Source organism: Drosophila erecta, unplaced genomic scaffold (genome assembly GCF_003286155.1).
Source record: "Drosophila erecta strain 14021-0224.00,06,07 unplaced genomic scaffold, DereRS2 tig00000000-arrow-pilon, whole genome shotgun sequence".
Taxonomy (NCBI): Eukaryota; Metazoa; Arthropoda; class Insecta; order Diptera; family Drosophilidae; genus Drosophila; species Drosophila erecta.
This window is the reverse complement of record NW_020825194.1, coordinates 9,099,809-9,126,505: the sequence shown is the minus strand read 5'-3', so window position 1 is coordinate 9,126,505 and position 26,697 is coordinate 9,099,809. Positions and strand designations below refer to the sequence as shown.

General features: G+C 46.1%; 5 protein-coding genes across 5 annotated transcripts; 3 read left to right on the top strand and 2 right to left on the bottom strand.

Annotated features, from left to right (window-relative positions):
* The first annotated feature begins 1,822 nt into the window (after nt 1-1,822).
* On the top strand, nt 1,823-8,855 carry LOC6554243 (DNA polymerase epsilon catalytic subunit A). Its single transcript, XM_001982116.3, has 4 exons — nt 1,823-1,981; nt 2,033-2,159; nt 2,222-8,424; nt 8,483-8,855. The coding sequence occupies exons 1-4, from the start codon at nt 1,911-1,913 to the stop codon at nt 8,784-8,786; spliced, it is 6,705 nt and encodes a 2,234-aa protein (XP_001982152.1). The 5' UTR covers nt 1,823-1,910; the 3' UTR covers nt 8,787-8,855.
* Nucleotides 8,856-8,994: 139 nt separating this feature from the next.
* Nucleotides 8,995-9,815, bottom strand: LOC6554242 (ATP synthase-coupling factor 6, mitochondrial). The gene is made up of 3 exons (XM_015153833.2): nt 9,704-9,815; nt 9,357-9,508; nt 8,995-9,292 (listed from the first exon to the last, which is right to left on the bottom strand). Exons 2-3 carry the CDS (start codon nt 9,506-9,508, stop codon nt 9,124-9,126), a joined length of 321 nt encoding a protein of 106 aa, XP_015009319.1. The 5' UTR covers nt 9,704-9,815; the 3' UTR covers nt 8,995-9,123.
* A 1,033-nt stretch (nt 9,816-10,848) lies between these two features.
* Nucleotides 10,849-12,603, top strand: LOC6554241 (protein SEC13 homolog). The gene is made up of 2 exons (XM_001982114.3): nt 10,849-11,275; nt 11,726-12,603. Exons 1-2 carry the CDS (start codon nt 10,989-10,991, stop codon nt 12,507-12,509), a joined length of 1,071 nt encoding a protein of 356 aa, XP_001982150.1. The 5' UTR covers nt 10,849-10,988; the 3' UTR covers nt 12,510-12,603.
* A 522-nt stretch (nt 12,604-13,125) lies between these two features.
* On the top strand, nt 13,126-14,332 carry LOC6554240 (40S ribosomal protein S3). The gene is made up of 2 exons (XM_001982113.3): nt 13,126-13,236; nt 13,508-14,332. The coding sequence occupies exons 1-2, from the start codon at nt 13,201-13,203 to the stop codon at nt 14,210-14,212; spliced, it is 741 nt and encodes a 246-aa protein (XP_001982149.1). The 5' UTR covers nt 13,126-13,200; the 3' UTR covers nt 14,213-14,332.
* Nucleotides 14,333-16,262: 1,930 nt separating this feature from the next.
* LOC6554239 (zinc carboxypeptidase) lies at nt 16,263-17,974 on the bottom strand. The gene has a single exon (XM_001982112.3). It carries the CDS (start codon nt 17,942-17,944, stop codon nt 16,541-16,543), a length of 1,404 nt encoding a protein of 467 aa, XP_001982148.2. The 5' UTR covers nt 17,945-17,974; the 3' UTR covers nt 16,263-16,540.
* Nucleotides 17,975-26,697: the final 8,723 nt, after the last annotated feature.

The window sequence follows — 26,697 nt, the reverse complement described above, 5'->3', positions numbered from 1 at the left end:
TTGCTCAGAACTCAGTGTAAGTGCGAATATGTGGGATAGTGTGTGGGTGCATGCGCATGTGTCTGTGTGTGTGTGTGTGCGGGCGATCGTTTTTGGCAAGCATTTAAACAGTGTCCGAAAAAGACTAGTATATTTAACTATTAAATATGCAAAGGGGCGGAATAATTAAGACAAATAAATTAACAATTTGGCAAGCATTTAAGCAGTGTGGAAAAATCACTAGTATATTTAAACATTAAATATGCAAAGGGGGCGGAATAAGAAAGCCAAATAAATTTAAAATTTGGCAAGCTCAAAGTCTTTCAAGTGTGTACACTGATAGAAATACCTTAATCTATGTATGATCCAGATATTATAAAAATCTATATATTTTAGGCAAATAAAGTTAACTAGAAAAGAAAAAAGTTTTCCAGATTTAAAAATTCTTTTATATATATTTTAGGCAAGAGTACAGTGATCGAGTGAAAAGTATTTATAATGTTTGAAAAAAAATTGAATTTATGTGTTGTATTTTTTAATCAATTTAATAGTAGTCATACAAATGTAAACCAAATTGGTATAGTTATTTTACTGCCTTAAATTTATAAAATGTATGTGAAAATTTTGATAAATGTTAAAAGTTTGCACACATTGTGTGGGAAAATAACTTTAAGCACCCAAAAAAAGTCCCCCGAAGTTAAAGGCGATATTTTCCCACCGTGACCATGACAACCACTGTGCGTTCGAAAGCCTCTCTTTCTCTCTCTTTCCCGCAAATCAAAAACAAAAACAGGTTTATGTGTGCGCAGTGTGGGTGCGACAGAGAGCGGCGATCTGGAACTGAAACTTACCACAATGTTTTTATATTCCAGCAACGCATTTCGCATAAATAACAAATTACACAGCATAAACGAATGCAAGTGCAGGGGCGGCAGCCAAACAGCCAGCTGCACCCAGAAAAAAAGGGCAATAAGATTCGGGATAACACAACTTGATGCCGTTCCCGATTTTCCCGGCCAAGGGGAAGAGTATACACATAAAAAAAAAACACATAACCAGCCTTGCATAACGAAACACGTGCATTAAAAATATGCCTGATTGTCAACCTCTGCTGCAACTTAATTGCTGCCACAAAGGTAAAACTGAAAAAAACAAAATTAAAAGGGGGGCGACAAGTGCAGCGAAAATAAAACTTAAAGAGCGCATGCGCGCCGCTCTCTCTCCCTCTCTCTCTCTCTTTCGCTCCTCTGCGCTGGAATCTTACAACTCGTGTAGGTGAGCCGGATTTTTATGAATGAATGCGCCTGTGTGCGTGACTGCATGATGCCAATGCAGCGGCGAACTACTAGAAAAAGTTCACATTTCAGCAATGGGAAACTCGAACTGGGCACACATGGCCAACAGGCCGACTCAAGTGGCCAGCAACTGTCCCTTGAGTGACAAGAAATAGGGCATTTAATGCCCATTACACGGAAATTATAGCAAAATGGACGAGCTGCAACGAAATAAACATAAATATTCTGTTTAAAGGATTCTATTCGATTTAAAAAACTCATAAAACTTATATAAATTATAATTTATAGCAGAAATGGTCAAGCTGTAATGAAATAAACATAAAAATTCAGTTTCAAGGATTTAAACTGATTTAACAGCTCATAAAACAAATTATTGAAGTTTATTTTTTATTGATAGCATTGAGGAATAATATAGTCATAGTCATAATATCAGTGGCATTTGTATTAATTAATTCTTTTGATTTCAATTTTCAAAAATTGCAAATTGGCGCCAAATATCCAACTGTCCAGTGCTGTGCAACCGCCAAATGCGGGTATTCTCTCCAACGCGTTAGCACATTTCGTAGACGTTGCAGATTTTTGGCGGCAACAAGTTATTTACATTTATTTATTTTATTTCTGCCAAACAACACGGAAATGGCAGACTCCGGCAAGAGCAAAGTGCTGCAAAATACGGGTAAATTCGTCAGCGAGAATCGCACAGAAGGGTGAGTGGTGGAATTCCAAGGATTTCATGCTGAACATGGGAATATCCACAGCGACGACTTCTTCAATGAGGCGGGCTATCGTCAATCCCGGGAGAACGACAAAATCGACTCGAAATATGGCTTCGACCGGGTCAAGGACAGCCAGGAGCGGACGGGCTACCTCATCAACATGCATGCGGTAAGTCGGGCATGCCCCAAGACCACGAACATAATGTCCACTAATGGGTATGTCCAACGCAGAACGAGGTTTTGGATGAGGACAGAAGATTGATTGCTGCCTTGGATCTGTTCTTCATCCAAATGGATGGTTCCCGCTTCAAATGCACGGTGGCCTATCAGCCGTATTTGCTCATCCGCCCGGAGGACAATATGCATCTGGAGGTGGCCCGGTTTCTGGGTCGCAAGTATTCCGGGCAGATTTGCGGCTTGGAGCACATCACCAAGGAGGATTTGGACTTGCCAAATCATCTATCCGGCTTGCAGCAGCAGTACATAAAGCTATCGTTTCTCAACCAGACAGCCATGACCAAGGTTAGAAGGGAACTCATGTCGGCGGTGAAGAGAAATCAGGAGCGTCAGAAATCCAACACATACTACATGCAAATGCTGGCCACCTCGTTGGCCCAATCCTCCGCGGGTTCGGAGGATGCCACGCTGGGCAAGAGGCAGCAGGACTACATGGATTGCATTGTGGACATAAGGGAGCACGATGTGCCCTACCACGTCCGCGTGTCCATCGATCTGCGCATCTTCTGTGGACAGTGGTACAACATCAGGTGCAGAAGTGGCGTGGAACTGCCCAACATCACCTGCCGACCGGATATCCTGGACAGACCCGAACCAGTAGTCCTGGCCTTCGATATAGAAACCACCAAGCTGCCGCTGAAGTTTCCCGACGCCCAAACGGATCAGGTTATGATGATCTCGTACATGATCGATGGTCAGGGTTACCTGATAACCAATCGCGAGATTATATCCTCCAATGTGGACGACTTCGAGTACACTCCCAAGCCGGAGTTCGAGGGCAACTTCATAGTATTCAACGAAGAGAACGAGATGCAGCTGCTCCAGCGATTTTTCGATCACATCATGGAGGTGCGCCCCCACATAATAGTTACATACAACGGCGACTTCTTCGATTGGCCCTTCGTGGAGACGCGTGCTGCCGTGTACGACCTGGACATGAAGCAGGAGATTGGTTTCTCCAAACTGCGGGATGGCAACTACCTAAGTCGTCCGGCTATACACATGGATTGCTTGTGTTGGGTGAAGCGAGATTCCTATTTACCCGTTGGATCTCAAGGCTTAAAGGCGGTGGCCAAGGCTAAATTACGCTACGATCCCGTGGAACTGGATCCGGAGGACATGTGCCTCATGGCCGTGGAGCAGCCCCAAGTGCTTGCCAATTACTCTGTATCCGATGCGGTTGCCACTTACTATCTGTACATGAAGTATGTGCATCCATTTATCTTCGCCCTGAATACGATTATCCCAATGGAACCCGATGAGATCTTAAGAAAGGGTTCCGGTACACTCTGCGAAACGTTGCTGATGGTAGAGGCTTACCACGCCCAGATTGTGTATCCCAACAAGCATCAGAGTGAGCTAAACAAGCTCTCCAGCGAGGGACATGTCCTGGATTCGGAAACCTATGTTGGTGGCCATGTGGAGGCTTTGGAATCGGGCGTCTTCCGGGCGGACATCCCATGCCGTTTTCGCCTAGATCCTGCCATGGTCAAGCAACTCCAGGACCAGGTTGATGCGGTGCTGCGCCATGCTATCGAAGTGGAGGAGGGCATTCCGCTCGAAAAGGTCTTGAATCTGGATGAAGTGCGGCAGGAGATTGTGCAGGGACTACAAGGCCTGCACGATATCCCCAATCGCTTGGAGCAGCCGGTCATCTATCACTTGGACGTGGGTGCCATGTACCCCAACATCATCCTAACCAATCGCCTGCAGCCATCCGCCATGGTTAGTGACTTAGACTGTGCCGCCTGTGACTTCAACAAGCCAGGAGTTCGGTGCAAACGTTCCATGGACTGGCTGTGGCGCGGCGAGATGTTGCCCGCCTCCAGGAACGAGTTCCAGCGCATCCAGCAGCAGCTGGAGACTGAGAAGTTTCCGCCCCTCTTCCCTGGTGGACCACAGCGTGCCTTTCACGAGCTCTCCAAGGAGGATCAGGCGGCGTACGAGAAGAAACGACTCACGGACTACTGCCGCAAGGCTTACAAAAAGACCAAGCTAACCAAACTGGAAACCCGCACTTCGACCATCTGCCAGAAAGAGAACAGCTTCTATGTGGACACTGTGCGAGCTTTCCGAGATCGTCGGTACGAGTACAAGGGACTCACCAAGGTGGCCAAAGCATCGGTGAATGCTGCCGTGGCTTCTGGAGACGCGGCAGAGATCAAGGCAGCCAAGGGCAGGGAGGTGCTCTACGATTCCCTGCAGTTGGCCCACAAGTGCATCCTGAACTCCTTCTACGGATACGTGATGAGGCGCGGAGCTCGTTGGCATTCCATGCCAATGGCCGGCATTGTGTGCCTCACTGGCTCGAATATCATCACCAAGGCGAGGGAAATCATCGAGCGCGTTGGTCGCCCTCTGGAATTGGACACTGATGGCATATGGTGCATATTACCTGGATCTTTTCCGCAGGAGTTTACCATTCACACGAGCCACGAGAAGAAAAAGAAGATCAACATATCGTATCCGAATGCGGTGCTAAACACCATGGTGAAAGATCACTTCACCAACGACCAGTACCACGAGTTGCGGAAGGATAAGGAAAACAATCTACCCAAGTACGATGTTCGGGATGAGAACTCCATATTCTTTGAGGTGGATGGACCCTACCTGGCCATGGTGTTGCCCGCTGCCAAAGAGGAGGGCAAGAAGCTGAAGAAACGATATGCCGTCTTTAATTTCGATGGCTCACTGGCGGAACTCAAGGGATTCGAGGTGAAGCGACGTGGTGAACTGCAGTTGATCAAAAATTTTCAGAGTTCCGTCTTCGAGGCATTCCTCGCAGGCAGTACTCTTGAGGAATGCTACGCATCTGTGGCCAAGGTGGCGGACTACTGGCTGGATGTACTCTACAGCAGAGGATCGAATCTGCCCGACTCTGAGCTATTCGAACTGATTTCGGAGAACAAGAGCATGTCCAAGAAGCTTGAGGAGTATGGCGCCCAAAAGAGTACGTCCATCTCCACGGCCAAGCGATTGGCTGAGTTCCTGGGCGAGCAGATGGTCAAGGATGCGGGCCTGGCCTGTAAGTACATTATATCCAAGAAGCCCGAAGGAGCACCCGTCACCGAGCGAGCTATTCCATTGGCCATTTTCCAATCCGAGCCGAGTGTGCGACGCCATCACCTGCGTCGCTGGCTCAAGGATAACACCATGGGCGATGCGGACATACGCGATGTGCTCGATTGGAACTACTACATAGAGAGATTGGGTGGCACCATCCAGAAGATCATCACCATACCGGCGGCACTGCAGGGACTGGCCAATCCAGTGCCCAGGGTTCAGCATCCGGATTGGTTGCACAAGAAGATGCTGGAGAAGAACGATGTGCTGAAGCAGCGGCGCATAAATGAGATGTTCACCAGCAGACCCAAGCCGAAACCTCTGGCTACCGAGGAGGACAAGCTGGCGGATATGGAAGATTTGGCTGGCAAGGATGGTGGAGAGGGTGCTGCAGGCTGCCCGATAGTCACCAAGCGAAAGAGGGTCCAGCTGGAGGAGAACGATGAGCCGCAGGCCACCACGTGGCGTCAGGCCCTGGGCGCACCACCGCCCATCGGCGAAACCAGAAAGACCATCGTGGAGTGGGTGAGATTTCAGAAGAAGAAATGGAAATGGCAGCAGGATCAGCGCCAGCGTAATCGTCAGGCTAGCAAGCGAACTCGAGGCGAGGACCCACCGGTGGTCAGAGCCACAGGATCCACAGCCACACTGGGCGGCTTCCTGAGACGAGCACAACGCACCCTGCTGGACCAGCCGTGGCAGATCGTACAACTGGTGCCCATCGACGACCTGGGCCACTTCACCGTGTGGGCCCTAATCGGCGAGGAGCTGCACAAGATCAAGTTGACGGTGCCGAGGATTTTCTATGTAAATCAGCGGAGTGCTGCTCCACCCGAGGAGGGTCAACTTTGGCGCAAGGTTAACCGAGTGCTGCCGCGATCCCGACCTGTTTTCAATCTCTACCGGTATAGTGTACCCGAGCAGCTCTTCCGCGATAACTCCCTGGGCATGCTGGCGGATCTGGCCACGCCCGACATCGAGGGCATATACGAGACGCAGATGACGTTGGAGTTCCGCGCCCTGATGGACATGGGCTGCATTTGCGGCGTGCAGCGCGAAGAGGCACGTCGCTTGGCCCAGCTGGCCACCAAGGATCTGGAAACCTTTAGCATCGAGCAGCTGGAGCAGCGGCCGCAGACGCAGGTCAAATATCTGGCCAGTGCCAACAATCGGTTGCGCAAGATCTACCTCTACCAGCACAACACACCGACGGCCAAGAAGGAGATCTGGTCATTGATCCTGATGCCCAGCAAGAAGGCCTATATCTTTGCCTTGGATACGGTGCGTGCCAACCAGATGCCCAACATGAGGCAACTATATACCGCCGAGCGTTTGGCGCTCCTCAAGAATCTGACAAGCGAGGAGCAAGATAAGATCCCTGTGGAGGATTACACCTTTGAGGTTCTCATAGAGGTGGATGTCAAGCAGATCTACCGGCACATTCAGCGGGCACTGACCACCTACAAGCAGGAGCATCAGGGACCCACCATTCTGTGCCTGCAAACTGCGCTGGCGGCGCGTAAACTCAGCCTGGCCATGCCGATACTGCTGGAGTTTCCCCAGGCCCAGATCCACATCTCCGACGATGCCAGTTTGCTCTCTGGCTTGGATTGGCAGCGGCAGGGTTCCAGAGCAGTGATACGTCACTTTCTGAATCTGAACAATGTCCTCGATTTGATGCTGGACCAGTGTCGCTACTTCCATGTGCCCATTGGCAATATGCCGCCGGATACTGTGCTCTTTGGCGCGGATCTTTTCTTCGCTCGCTTGCTGCAGCGGCATAACTTTGTGCTGTGGTGGTCGGCGAGTACCCGGCCAGATTTGGGTGGCCGGGAGGCGGACGACAGCCGGCTGCTGGCGGAATTCGAGGAGAGCATCAGTGTGGTGCAGAACAAGGCAGGTTTCTATCCGGATGTTTGCGTGGAGCTGGCTCTGGACAGCCTGGCAGTGAGCGCACTGCTCCAGTCGACCAGGATTCAGGAAATGGAGGGCGCCTCCTCCGCCATTACCTTCGATGTGATGCCGCAGGCCTCGCTGGAGGAGATGATCGGCACAGTGCCGGCTGCCACCTTGCCAAGTTATGATGAAACGGCCCTCTGCTCCGCCGCCTTCCGCGTAATGCGCTCCATGGTGAATGGCTGGTTGCGAGAGGTATCGATCAACAGGAACATCTTCTCGGACTTCCAGATCGTGCACTTCTATCGCTGGGTGCGCTCCAGTAATGCACTACTTTATGATCCCGCGTTGAGAAGATCTCTGAACAATCTTATGAGGAAGATGTTCTTGCGCATCATAGCCGAGTTTAAGAGATTGGGCGCCACCATTGTCTATGCGGACTTCAATAGGATTATCCTCAGTTCCGGCAAGAAAACCGTCTCCGATGCCCTGGGCTACGTGGACTACATTGTGCAGAGCTTGAGGAACAAGGAGATGTTCCACTCCATCCAATTGAGCTTCGAGCAGTGCTGGAACTTTATGCTCTGGATGGACCAGGCAAATTTCTCGGGGATTAGGGGAAAGCTGCCCAAGGGAATTGATGAGACAGTGTCCTCAATAGTTTCCACCACAATGATACGGGATTCAGAACGCGACCAAGACGACGAAGAGGATGAAGAGGAGGATTCGGAAAACCGTGATCCGGCGGAGAGCAACGAGCCTGAGCAGGATCAGGATCAGGAGGATGAGCTGTCGCTGGAGCTGAACTGGACAATTGGCGAACACCTGCCCGATGAAAACGAGTGCCGCGAGAAGTTTGAATCCCTGCTGACCCTCTTCATGCAATCCTTGGCCGAAAAGAAGACCACCGAGCAGGCCATCAAGGATATCTCACACTGTGCGTTCGACTTCATCCTGAAGCTGCACAAGAACTACGGCAAGGGCAAGCCCAGTCCGGGACTGGAACTTATCCGCACTCTGATCAAGGCGTTGAGTGTGGACAAGACGCTGGCGGAGCAGATCAACGAGTTGCGCCGAAATATGCTGCGTCTGGTGGGGATTGGCGAGTTCTCGGACTTGGCTGAGTGGGAGGATCCCTGCGACAGTCACATCATCAACGAGGTCATCTGCAAGGCCTGCAATCACTGCAGGGATCTGGATCTCTGCAAGGACAAGCATCGCGCCATGAAGGATGGAGTGTGAGTACACAAACCAGTGCACAAAGTGCTACAAATTATTGATTGCTTGCTTTTGCAGACCCGTTTGGCTGTGTGCCCAGTGCTATGTGGCCTATGATAACGAGGAGATCGAGATGAGGATGCTGGATGCCCTGCAGCGCAAGATGATGTCCTATGTGCTGCAGGATCTGCGCTGTTCGCGCTGCAGCGAGATCAAGCGCGAGAATCTTGCCGAGTTCTGCACTTGCGCTGGTAACTTTGTGCCCCTCATCAGCGGTAAGGACATCCAGACGCTGCTGAGCACGTTCAACAAGGTGGCTGGCAACCACAAGATGCAGTTGCTCCAGCAGACTGTTCATCAGGCGCTGACCACGCCACGCTAGGTCCTTTAGTTTTGCTCCTAAATATATTGTATTTATAATGGAATTTGAATAGATTTTAATGAGTTCCGAGTTCATGATGTCATAGCCAAATCAATACTACCATTAATGCGTCGCTATAAACACTTCTGTATGTTAATTTTATAACATGACAATCCGATGTCTGCGTTTAGGGATACACGCGCTCTATAATCCATTGAGATTCACACGCTTTTAATGGGTTTCTCGTACGAGTCGCTTGTTGTTTTCCCGATTTTATTGATTTTTGTTGACGCGCCCGCGTTTTCGTGGGCAGCTGAACTTAAAGCAATTACACTAACTCATTCGCGAGGAGCGATCTCTACTGCGGTGCCTGGGTGATGGGGTCCACCTTAACATCGGGGAACTGGAACTCGGGGAACTTCAGCATGTCGGTCTTGCCATCGCTGCCAAACTGCTTGGCCACACGGTCCAGTTCGGTCTTCAGCTCCCGCTCAATGTCGGGATTGGAGTCCACCAGCTTACCCCCACTGCAGGCGAGCGAAACATGGATTACTTTGCGACCCACCAGCGGATTGAGGAGCCATAACTTACGCGCTCTTCTGCTTGTACTCGCGCACTTTGTCCAGGAACAGCTGCTGGATGGGATCGGAGGCCTTGTTCAGGGCGGGGGCGACGATTCCAAAGTTACGGCGCGCCTCTGTGCGCAGGACACGCATGCCACTCAGCAGGGATTGCGACAGCATCTGGAATGGATGGATCTTTGTTAGAATAGCACAATTCGGCCTCCTTCGTAGGTAACCTTAAAAAGGTTATGTAATACTATTTGTTGTTTCGACGTTTTCCAAACGGATGTCAAGCTGCCTTTGCTAGGCACTTTATCCGGTATTCAAACTCTACTCCCTCAAATATTTTGCATTTAATTTAAACCTTATTTTCACCTTTTTTTCCTTGGCAAATGCTAACTTTCGTGCGGAAAAGTGACAATTGTTAGTTCACAATAGCAGTTGGTGTTAGTGATGGCCGCGTGACAGGTGTCTGCGATACTATCGCCATGGAGTTGCACGATAAGCTTTTCAATAGTAATGGTATTTTATAAGTAGGAATGTCGTGATATTAAAAAAAATATCGTATCGATGATATTTTTTTTATCAAAAAAAATGATGTCATCTTGCAAGTAATCACACTTAAGAACACATACACTACACTCACTGCTCGACCGGTAAGAGACATTACTTGAAATATTTTGTGACTATAAATTAGAAGACATGCCTTACAGTCCTCACTAGAACTAGTTGGGAATTATAGGGCTACAAGAAAATATGTTTCCAGTAAGTTAAACATTCTTCAGGCTTTAATTAAGAAAATGTTTACTACTTTGTGCAAGTAACACATACACTATATATGTACATACATGCATACATGCATACATGCATACATACATACATACATACATACATACATGCATACATACATACATACATACATACATGCATACATACATACATACATACATACATACATACATACATACATACATACATACATACATACATACATTCATACATACATACGTACATACATTCATTCATACATACATACATAATTACATACATACATACATACATACTTACATACATACATACGTGCGTACATACACTACACATACACTACACTCACTGCTCGACCGGTAAGAGAGATTACTTGAAATATTTTGCGACTATAAATTAGAAGACATGCCTTACAGTCTTCACTAGAACTAGTTGGGAATTATAGGGCTACAAGAAAAGATGTTTCCCTCTGAAGCAAATAACCAGGCAAATTTTATTCATACAAGTGTTTGAAATGTTATAACTCTATTTTTGTCTGTCTGTTCTTCTATTTTACTATAAATTTGTAACCAAAACTGCACCAAAAGCGTACCAAAACAGCGCTCAAACTGTACAAAACTCACCAAAGCCAAAATCCGATCTATAATGAATATAAATAAATGCTAATGTGTTCCTGAATAATAATATTAACTAAAAAAGCTTCAAATTATTTTGTATTCACCCGTTTTTATACCAGAGTGACCATCAGGCGAATGAGAAGTGTGACCAGAGAAGTGTGTCGCTGGCGCGCTCTGGTCACACTGCTCGTCCAGGTTCCACGTCAAGCGCCGGAAAAAAAACACGACTTGCATTTAATCAATTTATCTGGCGACCGGACGAACGGATTTGAAGCAAGATGGTGAGCCTGCTGCAAGAGATCGACACCGAGCACGAGGACATGGTCCACCACGCGGCGCTGGACTTCTACGGCCTCCTGCTGGCCACCTGCTCCTCGGACGGCAGCGTCCGCATCTTCCACTCGCGCAAAAACAACAAGGCGCTGGCGGAGCTCAAGGGACACCAGGGACCCGTGTGGCAGGTGGCCTGGGCACATCCCAAGTTCGGCAACATCCTGGCCTCGTGCTCCTACGACCGCAAGGTGATCGTCTGGAAGTCCACAACGCCCCGGGATTGGACTAAGCTGTAAGTAAACGGGCACACCCATACCAACAAAGTGATGGCTGTTTGAGGAAACGACCAGAGGACACCCATTGTTAGGTCCATATATAAAATGAATGCCTTTTTTTTACATTTGAAACGCTTTCGGAACGCATTAATGCTTCAATATTTATGCTAAACAGTTTTGTTTGTTTCTTTCCGGTCGTAGCATTTTAAAGAAAACAAATGTATAAGTTCTGTCAATTATAATACTTTAAATCAGGGCATGGAAAGTATTTGAGGAGAATAATATGATTTTCTCATATATGTATATATCTTTGTTTCCATTGAGTTGTTCCCTCTGTCACAACACACTTAAATTATCTATTATGCCCGAGATAACAGGGTAGCAAAGCGCCGTGTCATACATATGTTTAGATTGCTGTTATCATTTAAAGAGTGCCACATCTAACCTCTGTGCTTGCCACATTTCAGCTACGAATACAGCAACCACGACTCCTCGGTGAACTCTGTGGATTTCGCGCCTTCGGAGTACGGATTGGTGCTGGCCTGCGCCAGTTCGGATGGCTCGGTTTCGGTGCTCACCTGCAACACGGAGTACGGTGTGTGGGATGCCAAGAAGATACCGAATGCGCACACGATCGGAGTGAACGCCATATCGTGGTGTCCGGCTCAGGCTCCAGATCCGGCATTTGACCAGCGGGTAACCTCGCGTTCGACGGCCGTGAAGCGTCTGGTGAGCGGTGGTTGCGATAACTTGGTGAAGATTTGGCGCGAGGACAACGACCGCTGGGTGGAGGAGCACCGCCTGGAGGCGCACTCCGATTGGGTGCGCGACGTGGCCTGGGCGCCGTCGATCGGACTGCCTCGGTCGCAGATTGCCACGGCTTCGCAGGATCGCCATGTGATCGTGTGGAGCAGCAACGCTGATCTGTCACAGTGGACCTCGACTGTGCTGCACACGTTCGACGATGCCGTGTGGAGCATCTCGTGGTCGACCACCGGCAACATTCTTGCCGTCACCGGTGGCGATAACAATGTCACATTGTGGAAGGAGAACACGGAAGGCCAATGGATCCGCATCAACTATGAATCGGGCACGGCCATCCAATCGAAGCAGCCCTCACACCTTCCCCATTCCCACTCTCAGCAACAGCAGGCGCCACAACAGCACCAGCAGCAGGCGCCATCGCATCCAGGTCCGTCCTCCGATTCGGAGCACAGCTCGAACCTATCCAACTCGCAGCTATCCAACTGAGCCAGTCCTGAAATATTGTCGTGCTGATGTCGTGGTTAAAAGTGTTATCTTACAAATATATATACGAAATACAATTTAATGTGCCCCCTCTGAACTCTGCTTAGTTTGTTTGCAAATACCCGGTTTTATTTATTTGCATTTGAATGTTCTGAAATTATATTGAGTTCAAAAACAAGTTATTTTCTTACTTATAAACGTTACTATAGTTTTCTTGAATGGATTTGCCAATTATTTTTTTTTAGTTAGTTTTTTATAGTTTTAGTTTTTTATAATAGTCAATAATAAGATTTAAAATCATGAAACCAATGGCAGACAAACTTATTATGAACAATACTTATGAAATCTGAAAAACATTAAGTAAAATTTCGATTTTTTTTTTTAGCATTTTACGTTCTGTGGTTTGTGCACAAACTAATAGTAAGCTAGTTCACGAAACAAATCTCTTAAATCAAGTACTGTAAATTAATGTCGGTAAAGATGGAGCAGAACCAGCAAATAGTTGAATTATATTTTCAGTTATAAGTAATGTAAATAATTGTTAAATTCAATAGTGAATAAGTGCTATTTTTTTAAACCGAAGTAGTATATAGTAGTATTTATTTGCAGGCCGGGTGGTATTTTTTGCCGTCTCTCGCGCGGTCACACTGGCATCTTTCTTTTCTGCGCACCACGTTTCCGATTCGACGTCAAAATGAATACGACCCTTCCGATTTCCAAGAAACGCAAGGTAAATGAGGAAAAACGGGCCAGGATTGGCACCGGCATGTAGCGCAGTGTCCGTGCGTTCGTTGTTTCACCGGAGTTGTGTGAAAAACCCGGCCGGAAAGTGCGAAAACTCTTCGGCTTCGGAGTTAACCTCAAAGCAGATGGGCGTCCCAAAAAAATGTTGGAGCTCAACAACGCGTGGTGAAACAACAACACAACAAGGAGGATGATTGCTTTATGTGCCATGGATATGGAATGCGGATTATAATGGTCTTGTTCTTTCCCCGATACAGTTCGTTTCCGACGGCATCTTCAAGGCTGAATTGAACGAGTTCCTGACTCGCGAACTCGCCGAGGATGGCTACTCCGGCGTGGAGGTCCGTGTGACCCCCTCCCGCACTGAGATCATCATCATGGCCACCAAGACCCAGCAGGTGCTGGGAGAGAAGGGCCGTCGCATCCGGGAGCTGACCGCCATGGTGCAGAAGCGTTTCAACTTCGAGACCGGACGCATTGAGCTGTACGCCGAGAAGGTGGCCACTCGTGGCATCTGCGCCATCGCCCAGGCTGAGTCGCTGAGGTACAAGCTCACCGGAGGACTGGCCGTTCGTCGTGCTTGCTATGGTGTGCTCCGTTACATTATGGAGTCGGGAGCCAAGGGTTGCGAGGTCGTCGTGTCCGGCAAACTGCGTGGTCAGCGTGCCAAGTCGATGAAATTCGTCGATGGCCTGATGATCCATTCGGGAGATCCGTGCAACGACTACGTCGAGACCGCCACCCGTCATGTGCTCCTGCGCCAGGGAGTGCTCGGCATCAAGGTCAAGGTCATGCTGCCCTACGATCCCAAGAACAAGATCGGCCCCAAGAAGCCGCTGCCCGACAATGTGTCCGTTGTGGAGCCCAAGGAGGAGAAGATCTACGAGACGCCCGAGACGGAGTACAAGATCCCCCCGCCCAGTAAGCCACTGGACGATCTGTCCGAGGCGAAAGTTTTGTAAACCTAGTTTTACTGTTCATCCAATGAGCGACTAGCTGAAAGAGTTGCCCTCAAATACAACAAAACGACAGAAACAAAACAAACACCCATAATTCAATAAAACAAAATCAATAAGTAATAACCCACTTGTGCAGTGCAGTGTAGAGTGCGAGGGTCGGCCCTAAAGTTGCCTCTGTCCGATATGCAAACCTGTTTCCCAAAACCAAGTGGCCTCAAGAGGAGCATAGCTTTCGAAACTCAGGCTGGAAGTCGGTTTAATCCGTCACTTTTGCAACGATGCGATCATAAAATATGCTCATTGACGACTAGAAGGAAACAGTTTGGCTACTAGAGTCGTATACCTTTCCATTTTATCAGAATTAAAGTAATTATCTTTTTTAATTTTAATAACCTTAGAAGTTAGATGAATATTCCAACCATAGGAGCATACTGTGCAGTTTTTAGAGATCGGTTGATTTAAAATAGAATGTCCGAAGAGTAGAGAGGGCATCATGAGTTCGGCTTGCCGAATTCATTTCACTTTCCTGCTTCGCATCGCCATGGCGCGTTTTATATCCATTTCTTGTGAAGCGGAAATCAGCGATTAAAACGGCTCACATTTTGTCCAGTTGCCCGCTGATTTATGAGGCTGTCCTTCGGGCAACATGAGAGTGTCCGGTGTGTCTGCGCGTTCCTGGGGCCGCTGATAACCCGCTCCTCTTATTTATCATGTTGATATGTTTATTTCCCAGCTGGCACAGTGACACGGCCCCGGGCAATTGCAGCGTGAAAATCAGCAATCGTTCAATTTATCAACATTTGCGAGATTATAACAGCCGGCGCGGGAGAAAGAGATACGTTTTTGTTTTTTTCTTTTTATGTATTTGCTGTTGCACTCGCCGAGAGTTCGTGCCCGTTTGGAGCGGCCTGAAATCGCAGCTGCAGCACACGATCCTCGATCCCGATGACAAATGGCCACATGCAACACTCCTCCTGCCGCCTAGCTAGGAGGAGCTCCTCCTTGGGCCAGATGAGGAGGTGGAGCAAATTAAGGAGGAGGAACTGGCGGCTTGTCTCGGCGGCATCACGCATCAAGTTGCGATTTGCGCCATAAATCTAAATTAGCTAGCTGGTGGTAGGAATGGCCGCAGTTCCTGGTTGCACCATTGCTATGCTTTGGCTGGCTGGCTCCTCCACTTGCCCCAATCAATTAGGTGCACATAAATGCAGACGAAACAAATTTTGCAGGCCATCGCGTCTGTGCGACTGTGAGAAATATTTTCCCAGCCGCAATTGTTCTGTCCATTGTTGTAGTTGCGGTTCATTTCAACGCTGGCATAAATCATAAAGAACCTTTTAAACACGACTTTGAACGTATGATTTCAACACAATTTGTAAATAAATTAGATCGTGATTATGGCAACATCAATATCGCCAGCAACATCAGCATCTGCGGCAGCAACAACGGGCATCCCTGCGGCAGCAACATTATTAACCGGCCAGTGTGGGGCATGTGTGGCAGGCATAGCTCTCCTACTAACTATATATATTATAATGGCCGCAGCAACAAAGCGCAACCAAAACAAAAACCCGACAATTGCCGTCAACAAGTCTGCAACGTCGGCGGCAATGTGTTGCTGGTGTTGCCAGTCCATGTTGCAGTTGTGCGCCAGAGTGCAACATGCATATTGTCTGTCGAGGCTGCGCAGGTTCATAACTCGCCTGTCAGCTGCCAGGCTCCGTTCTGACAAATCCAGCTAAATCCGATGGGTCACCTGCTCTGATACCCTCTAAATGAGTTATTTTTAAACTAAAAACAAATTGTAATGCAGCTCAAACCGTTTTTATATTGTTTAAGTTCCTGTTGGCGAAGTGTGTGGCAAGTTTGTCATCCAAGAGCTGAAGAATTCGCGTTTCCTACTTCTGCTTTGTGGGATACTGAACTCTTCTGAAGAGCAGAAACTACTAAAATAGTTTGAAAACCTCTATATAGGAATTGGAATTACAGAACCAATCGCCAAGCGCATAAGCCCCTCCACCAAAGGTAGTGTACAATAACAATGCATCGTAACTGTAATGGTTGCAACTATTTCTAAGGTTGTTCGAGTCTGACTATATTTGCTTTGATTTACCAACATTATTATGAGGTTTTGTGTCATGATTTTGCCATCATTATTTAGCATTAAGAAACGATGGCGCGTAATGTGTTTTTCATGTGAACTGCCAGGCCAGACGACATTTATCATCATCATCAACCCCATCAGATGGTGCATGGATTCGGATACGGATTCGGATTTGTAGTTGATGTTGGAATTGCAGTTGGTGCCGGAGCTGTAGCTGGAGCCCCTGATCACTGGTAATAGCCACGTTTGCCTGCCTCCTGCACGATCGTTTGGAGGGATGCGAAGGCTTCGACGGCGGTGGGTTCGATCTCCTTGGCGGACAAAATGAACAGATCCTCGCTGTCCGCGGCTCCACGGAGCTCGTACGAGAAGGTAATCGGTATCTTGAGCTCACCATGAGCCCAATCCTTTGAGCCACCTGCCGAGGGATAGATGGTCTCGTAGATACTGCCGCTCTTGTAGATCCTGCCGCTCACATCCTTGATCTTCTGCGCTGCCAGTTGACCAATCTCAGTCAGATCCTGATAGTTGTCCACACGCTCGGCACTGTGTCCGTAGGGAAACATAATCATCTGGGAGTAGCTGTGCAGCGCTATAAAGGTACGTATGCGCTCACTTACGACGCGGTGCTTTAGGAACTCGATCATCACCTTGGTTTCCGCCTCACTGGCAGCCGCTGGTCCCGAGTAATCATAGCGACAGGGATCTCCACTGGCTCCGGTGACGTTCCAGTGGAATGGGAAGTTCCGATTGAGATCGACACCACGGCAAATGCCGAAGAGGGCACGATTTTTGCGCCACATGCGATCGCCGTGGAAGGTATACAGATATCCGTCCGGATTAGTGGTGGGAAAAATGTACCAGTTTTGGGAGCGGGCTAGTGCCTGGACAGCTGGATCCCTGGAGTTCACCAGCTGGTCGATGATATAGGTAGCCGTGGCCGGAGCAATCCATTCGCGAGCATGGATGCCACTCTCCACGAAGACAGTGGTTCGATTCTCGTTGTCGAAGGCGATCTTCACACCCAGGATGGACCTTCCCTGGGCACTGCGGCCCATATCCACCAAGTGCACTTCGGGATGCGTTTCCGCCAGATTCCTCAGCCAGGCGTTGATGCTTTCCAACGGATGATAGCGCTTCCAGTCGAACTCCTCGGGCTTTGTGTCTTCCGGAGCCACCTCGCGATAGTTGGCATCGATCAGGGCCTGGAAATTGTGATTCAGCACCCTGTGCGTCACATTGTAACTGTGCACCAGGTCATCGAAGTCAGCCACCTTGGCACCCGTTACCATAATGGTAAGCTTCTGACCCGGCTGCCGGGCATGACCCATGAAGGAGCAGGAATCGCTGGCCTGCTCGAGAGCCTGAAAGAGGCGCACATGCTCCTCACTGGCCAGTTCCACCTGGTAGATGCGGGTGTGATCGTAGCGCGCTTGTACCGAATCTGCCGCCTTCTTGAGCTCCTCATCCAGCGCACACTGATCAGCCTTGGTGCAGAAACTAGCTGCCTTGGATTCCCGGATGAGACAGGCACTGGAAACGAGCAGGAGGAGCAGCAGCGGCTGGGGAGTCCATCCTTTGGGTGACATCTCTATTCGCCGAAGGTTGAAGTCGGTATAACATTTTTCCATCTCGTTGTCTCACAGCGGTGATTGACATACATAAATATATTAGCACACAAAAGGAAGTGGCGATAAGAAAAAGGTTGAAGACTTTGGAAGTCGACTAGTTGATACCGTGGAATGTAGTGCATGTTGTACATGACAGAGGTGGTTATTGTAATACTAGTATATCTAAGCTTCTTTCTTAACAAATTATTTAGTTTTGTTTTGTAGTTTTCGAGGTGTTGTATTAGTTTTTGCTCAACTGCAGTGCCTACAAAGTACTGAAATTCTCAAGCTAAACCCAGGGTATGTGTAAAACCCATTGAACTTGAGTCTGTGACATCGTTCTCTCGTGTGAGATAAGCTTTTTTCTATTCTCATTGCTGTTCTAAGCCGGTCTGTATGCGCTTCTGATCCCCTGCATCTCGCCGATGGGCAATTGAACGTCAACGATTTATGATCACCTTTCATAACACTTCATTAGTTACATTTTTGGTAGAATTTATAGCGCAATTGCAATCGGAAAACGTTTAACGAGCTTGTTCTCGAGCGGTGCAAAGGCAGTGCGGACCAAATTTGGACGGCAAATCGCCTCGATGGCAACAAGTGGATGGCGCAACTTGGCTCCAAGTCCAGTGGCGATGTTACCATGTTACCATGTTACCATGTCGCCGAGTTGCATCTTCGATTCGACTTGCTGCCAGCTCGGGAACCAATTAAACTCATCGTGCTCAAATATTTGGCGCTGCTAATGGAGCTTAAATGGTAATGTGGTCCAAGGTTTCATCTTCTTTGGCGGCTACATTGCTATCTTTCTAGACCAAGAAGTTGCGTAACGTTACCGAAAGACTGTCAACGAGTTGTCTAGTCTAATGTCAATGTATGCAAATTATGAAACCTATTTCGATATCATTTCTAAGCATCATTTATTATGCATATAACTACTAAAACCATCTTGTTTTGCAATGTACCCTTAGCACGCTTCGCTTCGAAGAAGTTTTCTCACTCAATTTACAACTGCACAACATGGCATTATGCAATTGTTTCAACATTGCAATCCATCCAGCCAATCCGTTCATATACGAAAATTCATTTCTCTTAATTGACTTAACGTGACTTGGACTTGAGAAAAACCAATTACAAAGCCACATTAATATCTGGCAACAATTTGCTGCTTTTTGAGCAACACAATTTTGCGCCTGGCATGCAACCAAAATTTTAATTAAGAAAATCATTTTGTATTGGGGGTGCTTGTTTTTGGGGGCTGCAGGTTGTTTTTTCATTTTATTTTCACTTTGTTTTTTTTTTTTATTCAGCGTGGGCGGCTCTTGCACAGAAATAATCTTATCAAACATTTTGGCAATTAACTCGACAGACTGACAGCGGGGACACAAAAACGGCGGAGGGGTGACAGGTGAGGGGCATTTGAGCCGCAAACAGAAGCTGCAGATCGGCCAGTTGCCCATAAAAGCATTTTAATTTCTTAATTTACCACAAACTATAAATCATGGCCTTAGGTGTTTTGGCCATATAATGTAAGCCACCTTGCAGTGGCATTCGCATTCGCACCATTTTCCAGCATTTCGCAGTGGCTATGGAAATGCCTTCCATCTTTTCTCTCTGATTTAATACACTGGGAATGATAACACATCATTTGATAAACAAAAGAGTATGAAGATTTTTCTATCTAGGCTATGGTTATCACTTCACTAGCGCTCTTTGCTAGCAAATAGTTAGTTCTTTGGCAATGGAAAATCCTTGTTTTTTTCAGTGCACCTCGTGTGGCAGCTTGGGTGTTGTAAAAATACCAAAAATACTTGGCAGCCGTGTTGATCACGTATTGGCCGGCTGTCTGGAGCAGCGGCTTCATTAGGTGATGCTTGTACATATTAATTAAAATGTGTATCCCGCAGATACACTTGCTGGCGCATTCGCATGGATAGGTGCCCGGGCAAGTAGATGGCCGTAGATGGTGGGGCACTAAATCATCTCCACGGGATTTGCACTGCATTCGCATATGGAAATCGTTGCAACACGCCGAGTTTTCCAACTGGCCGCTATGTTTGCGTTAATTGGCAACACTTTCTTGGTAGCCCGGCCTACCAAAAGAATGAAGCCAATTCAAATTGAACAATTACAATTAAAATTAATCTCATCAGGTATTTGATTTCCATTTCCATTTCCATTGTGATTTCTTTTTTTTTCTATTTTGTTTTGGGTAAATAAATCAAGGAAATGTCAGAAATTTGCCATGACTTGTCGTGCGTCGCTGGGCTTTGGCCGCCAAATTAATGCAATTTTGTGTAAATTACTCATTAAAAACGAAATAAATTTGCAGGGGAAGGCATAAATCACGCCTTATAGAGCCGCTACAAGCCACACGAATGGCGAACAAAAAATAAATAAATAAAAGCGACAGAAACCTCAGCGAAACAAAAGTCTCGATTACCCCGGCCAGGTTGTAAATGAAATTTTCATTTGGCCCAGTCAATGCAAGGGGGGCAGCAGGGGGGGGGGGAAGGGGGAAAACTCCAATTAGATATTTTATTGCTAATGTGTGCTTGTCAGATCGACTGAGCCTGGCCAACTCGAGTGTCCAGCTCGGCTGTCCAATGTGTTCGCTGCCTGTCTACATCAATTAAAAGCGCATTTGACAATGATATTTATACTTGGGCTCGGTTTTCGGTCCTCCGTCCTCGGTGCTCTATACTCGGGTTTTTGGTAATTATAGATCAACTTGCTGGCCATTGGAAAAGTGTGCTCTCTTGCTATACATGTGCACATACATATATTTAATACTATTTCATTTCGTTGCCAACAACTGGAATGATTGGGCAAATGGGTGCATGTTTTTGGGCCGACACAACATTGTTGCTTTGTTGCAACCAGCTAGGCAGCAAATTATCAGCGGGCCAAAACAAATGTTAAAATGTTTGAATTCGTAACAAACACACAGTGGCCATATTTGTTTGGGCCCAAACTAATGACGTGGCTCGCTGGCCGGTGTTTTAATTGTGAAATGCTGTGCAATAAATTGCAAGATGGCCAAAAAATCGAATGAGCCAACAATTGCACTGTGGCATGAAACTGAAGTATCAACTTAAATGAAATAATACTAAATGAAAAATATTAGAAATAAAAATTGTATGATCAGGAATTTCAATGAAAAGAAACTTAAATCTTTCTTTAAATTGTAGCACACAGAGATCAATCATTAAAACATATATATTCTTTTTCTGGGTTTTAAAAAGAGATTTTCAAGTTCTGAAGCATACAAATTATTTGATTTTCCGCACAAAGGTAGACTCTTAACCCATCGTATAGTGGCCAACATCCTGAGTGCAACTGCAATTCAATTACAGCTCAATTTCATGGCAGCGGCAGAGAGCCATGGCCATTTAGAGAGCACGGCGACAATTTGTTTATGGAACCGCCGCGGACTTTAAATGGTGCGGTGCATAAATCACTCGCTTCTGGCTGCGATCAACCCCGATTGTCAATTGGCAATACGTATCGCCTGTAATTGGTAAGGCGGAGCCGTGCCCCCAAACATCACCCACCATCCAAGAATTGGTAACTTCCTTCATGTGGCAGCTACTTACAATGTACAGCCATTTTCCCAGCCATTTTGCATGGCAAAACAATTTGCATGGATCTCCGATCCAATTGGCGAAAAATTGGAAAAATTAGACTGGCGTGCTGCCCTCGGGACAGCAGTGGCAACATCGCCCATTGTACAGCAGCAACACGCCGCCGAGTTGCTAACTCTTGCCACTTAATTTCTTAATTTCGCATTGCGTGCTGTATCTGCCACTAATGACATCATTTGTTGGCCTAGACGCAGGCAGTTAGTACGCTATAGGGTTGGGTTCTATTTGGAATTAGTCACTATTCAACATATTTGGCATTATCCTTTGGAACGGCGAGTGGCGGCAACAAGTGGCACGTTGCATGCTTGCAAGCCGCTTGCAACACACCAGCAACTGCAGGCCGTGAGCAACTCATAAATGTGGCCAACACAAGGCAAAGCAAACGCAAAACGACTTCCTGCTCCTCGAAAATGTCATGCAACACAGGCACACATGTGCCACAGTACACTTGGCGAAAAACCTGTATTACATACCAGAAGTTCACCCTATACTGATTATTAAATTCAAGTTTTCATACATATATACCTGGTTAACGATTTTCCTATCTCTTTTTGAATAACTATGATTTTTTCTAGGTGTAGCACTATATTTCATGCACGCAGGCGCCTCTTCACAAAGTCGGTTGCTGCAGTTGCTGCTGCTTAATTTTTAGCGGCCTCTTCAGTCAATAAAAATCTCTGGCAAAAATGTTGCTTACGAAAAATCCAACAACCACCGCATGCCAACATGAGTTTTCTTGCTTTTTCATTATTGTATTGCGACATTTTTGCGTTGGCTGCTGCTCTGCGAAATCAAAGCACGCCAGCGCAGCAACTGCAACTAGCAACAGCAACAGCAGCAACAGCAAGATGCACAGCAGCAACATGCAGCAGCATCATCAGCGACATCGCAGCAGCGTGAAGGCGACGCTTGCAACAAATCGTTGGCGAAAAATGTGCGCGCTATAAATTTATGTTGGCAACATCAAATCGACGTAAATTACGCGACGCCTGGTTACCAGGCTGCCAGTTAGCCCGGCCAGGCGGCGCTTTGGCTGTTAAATTCTTGGCTCGAAGCGGGCAGAGCGATGGGCAATCGTGGCCAACTGACTGGGGCAGATGCTGCCCGCGAGAGCAAAGACGGACTGACTCTGGCAACACATTAATTCACGCGTACTTAACACGACCGTCGCACGGTGGGCACGCCAGCGGAATTGTGCCACAAAAATCGCATATGTAATGACTCACTTGGGGAAAGAATCAAACTTCGTGAGAAGGGATCAAACTTCAAATTGGTCTATACTCATTTTTCATGTAAGTATAAAAACTAACAGAATGTTTCAGAATACCTCAAGCGCTTTTGGTTTAAGAAAGCTGTGTTGAAGCTGCAGTTTTTGGCCCACTGTGCACTGCGGCCATTCAGGTTGTTTCTGGTTGTCATCCCATCTGTAATACAAACGCATGCCTTGATTGTGGGGGTAGGGGAAAAGTTGGGGCTGGCGGCAAATTGCTGTTTGTAATTGATTTAAATACGTTGACGTTGCGTGGCAAATAACTCAGGCCGCTGCTCGAGTCGAGTTGATTATATGGCCCGGACATTTCTGCTTAATTGTTGGCACACAACCCCAGAACTTTCCCAAATGGCCTAGCACTTCGGGCCCAAAGCGAAAAAGCTGTGACTATGCCATCCAATTGGCCTTATCATTATCCGATGGCTCTGGAGCTGGCGTGAAAGCAAACAACGGCGGAACAACAGTCGCCAATTATCGTTTTGATAAATGCGCGCTGCCAAAATGTATTTTCATAAGCGCTTTTCACCATTTCTTCCCATCAATTATCATAAATACAAACAAATTTGCAATAAACTGCACAGCACGCAGCGGTGAAGGCAATTTTCTTTTAGCCAGGTTAAAGGCAACAACAGCCATTCGAGGCACAACAACAGCAACCCCATGGGCCAACAACTTCAATTACAATCACGTCAACATCATTTTCAACGCAACGAGATATATTTCTATTAGCCGAATTAATGTCAGCATAATTAATCACATCCCATAATGTTCGCTGACTTCAGTGCAACAACAGCAGCAATGTGGGCAACTTGCAACCAGCAACATCCACTCAGGGTCACAAGTTCGTGTTGCACCTTTCCAGCAGATTCCCGCGAGACCTTCACACTTTTGTTTATTGGCCACAATGCGTAGGTTGTAGCCAGGGGCATTTTGTATGGCTTGAAATGGTGGAGAGATCAACCCAGAGACTCCACGGCTAATGCAATTTGATTGTTGGCCCGGTGTTTCGCCTGACCAAGACGAATTTCTTAGCCAGGTGATAACGCTGCCGGATAATTCATTATGCATTATAATCCTGGGAAATTGCTGCAGTAAGTGCCACACATTTTCCAACTGTTCCTTAAATTAAGGCTTTCAATTTGATAAATACTTCCAAACTCGTTTTCACCGTATTGTAACTTTCTTATCGACATGATTTTGATACATTTAAGCTTCTTAAACATCTTAAATAAATTTTACAGTCATTTGATAATTCGTATCCAGCTCCTTGAAGGCGTTCCCATGTCGGATTCCGGATCACGGGTTTTTGTTAGGTTTCGTGATTTATTGGGCATAATTTTTTTATTGGCAGTTGCAACACGTTGATGGCTATCAATTTGCACAAATTAAAAATTAATTGCAAATTTATGGCTTTTAATTTACTTATCGTTTGATTTATGCCCGACCACTGCAGCCAAAATACTTTTTTGATTTAAAGCTCAGTCGGCCAGTGAGCCGTTTTGTTTTTTTATTGATTTTTTTTTAGTTTTCGGTGGTCCAGTTGGCTGCACTTAGAATAGTTAAGAGCCAAGCTATTTAACTGAAATTAATTGCGAGCATTATATATATTCATTTCGAGCATTTGCGAGCTGATAAAAAAGCAGTCCAACTTGAGCCCGATTAGAGCAAACGGAAGTGGCACGTCAACGTCACATTTAAGCCAATTGCTATGAAAATAAAAAAATAATAAAAAATAAATAAAAAGTACAGCAAATGTAAATGCAATTCGCAAATTTTACTTGCATTTTTTCTAACAATATTCCAATTTATACAAATGCCCTGGTTGCGAATTATTCAAAGGCGAAATACGATAAAAGGCAAACAACTGGCGGCGGGCAAGGCAACGAGTTTCTTTTGGCCAATTGTTTTTGGGCCAGGCCCAGATCAACGGACCATTGCCACCAGTAGCAGAAAAATGCAACAATAAATCTCATTTTATGCAGAGCGCACAGCGAACGGCCCTTTTATAGGTAACGCTAATGTGGCCCAAAATTGAACTTGACATTTGAATGCCCAATTAACCATGACGTCGTCCAGCGACCGGAGGCCAGTAGTCCTGGACATGTCCGCAACGGATTTCCTTACCAATGCCAATGGCCAGGCCATTCCAATCCATTCCACCAATGCCAGTCTCAGCTTCCAGTTTCAGTTTAAGGTTTAATTTTGTTTTTTGGCCATTCCGATGCGTTATTGCCGCAATTTGTGGGGCACCTCCTCCTCTACCAGCTTCCTGCTAATTAACCTACTGCACTTCCCCCAGACTGGCTTCTTATCCTTAGCCATTCCAATAGCTGCTGTAAAAATTTGCCTGTCATAAAACGCATACGGAATTGGCCAAAGCTCGACTATGTCGAATACTCTTCTTCGGGGAACATTTCCTTAGCCAACTGCCTAGTTTTGTTGGCTTTTAGCTACAAGTTGCTGATATATACTAGTATATCCGAGGCATTACTATAATTACTATATTTTACGTTTATATAAATAGGATATAAAGAACTGCTGCCATAGAGAAGAATAAAGGGTATTTCGAGAGTTCATAACTTGTGAAACCGAGCCTTTTAACTATTTCTAAGCAAGTGCAATTCTCACGCGCAGATATCTGACCAGTTCACGCAGAGTGGGCTGTTTTTGGTCGGGTTTGTCCAGGTCTGGCTGGGGATGATTATAAAATTGCGATAAACATTTATACCGCTCTTAGATTTATGGTGATTCATATCACCAGCCGGCCAAGTGGAGTCACCGCTGGCATCGGGTAATAGGTAACGTTCATAAACATTTTTATTAGCAATAATTGCACAATTTTCCATGTGGCTCATTTGCGTGTCAGTCCAAAAAAACAGGATGAACAAAAAAGCTGAAAAAAAGCTGCTTCGCAAGCCAACTGTCATCAATCATGAGGTGGCGATAAGCCAACTTCCTTGGCCTTGGCAGCCCCAATGGTCATTTCCAAATGACCATAATTGCGAGGTGGCGCGAAAAATCAAATGCCACATTTAAATAATTCAAATTATGTGCAATCAATTCGGTTAAAGGTTTTAGCCGGATTTTCAGTGCAAATTGTCATGGCCGCAAGCCACAATTCCAAACTTAACTGTATTTATTTAATAATTTATATTATTTGTTTATAGAAGGCCGACACTCCGGCGAAGGCCAATGCTGCTCACTTGGCTAATGCCTAATGCTGTGCCATAACTTAATGGCCGATTTTGCTTTCAAATCAGAACCCTAAGGAAAAACCATTTGCTGGCATTGAAAATAATTAAATGTTTTCGTAATTTATTTGGCATTTCAACAATAATTCGTTTCGCAAATAACAACAGTCTTAAAATTGGTATACCAAACAAACTTCTTACAAAGTTGCTGTGTGTTCAGACACAGTTTTGTGCAAATACATAAATAGTAGGAAATGTCCAAAGGCTGAAGTTCTAAGCTTCATAACTCAACTTATTTTAATTGGATTTTAAAGTGGCATACCTCTCAATATTTCTGGCACAATTCTCTAAAAATCTGCATTCAAATTTAGAAATGTATTTTTTTTTATTTTTTTGTAATTTTTTTGTAATTTTTTTGGTGATGATCGTCAAATTGCCAGCTTTAAAATCAGGAATGCATTTAAATATGTATGCTATGTGATTTTGCAGTATTATTTCATTTATTTTATAATAAAAGCACTCCAATTTACATTATATCACATAAGAATGATATTATTTTATAAGCTTTTCTAGTTTACATACAATTTGCCTATGTAAAATTGCATAGTTCTCTATTTTCCAGTAGTTTACATGCTCAGAGCGAAAGAGAGCAAAGTTCCGTTGGATCCT

Bases quoted from the DNA above. Each gene is read 5' to 3' on its own strand.
- LOC6554243 (XM_001982116.3), top strand. From the start codon at position 1,911: ATGGCAGACTCCGGCAAGAGCAAAGTGCTGCAAAATACGGGTAAATTC. The intron at 2,160-2,221 runs GTAAGTCGGGCA...TGTCCAACGCAG, and splicing joins ACCTCATCAACATGCATGCG to AACGAGGTTTTGGATGAGGA. The intron at 8,425-8,482 runs GTGAGTACACAA...TTGCTTTTGCAG, and splicing joins CGCGCCATGAAGGATGGAGT to ACCCGTTTGGCTGTGTGCCC.
- LOC6554242 (XM_015153833.2), bottom strand. From the start codon at position 9,508: ATGCTGTCGCAATCCCTGCTGAGTGGCATGCGTGTCCTGCGCACAGAG. The intron at 9,293-9,356 runs GTAAGTTATGGC...GCTCGCCTGCAG, and splicing joins GAGTACAAGCAGAAGAGCGC to TGGGGGTAAGCTGGTGGACT.
- LOC6554239 (XM_001982112.3), bottom strand. From the start codon at position 17,944: ATGGAAAAATGTTATACCGACTTCAACCTTCGGCGAATAGAGATGTCA.
- LOC6554241 (XM_001982114.3), top strand. From the start codon at position 10,989: ATGGTGAGCCTGCTGCAAGAGATCGACACCGAGCACGAGGACATGGTC. The intron at 11,276-11,725 runs GTAAGTAAACGG...GCCACATTTCAG, and splicing joins CCCCGGGATTGGACTAAGCT to CTACGAATACAGCAACCACG.
- LOC6554240 (XM_001982113.3), top strand. From the start codon at position 13,201: ATGAATACGACCCTTCCGATTTCCAAGAAACGCAAG. The intron at 13,237-13,507 runs GTAAATGAGGAA...TCCCCGATACAG, and splicing joins CGATTTCCAAGAAACGCAAG to TTCGTTTCCGACGGCATCTT.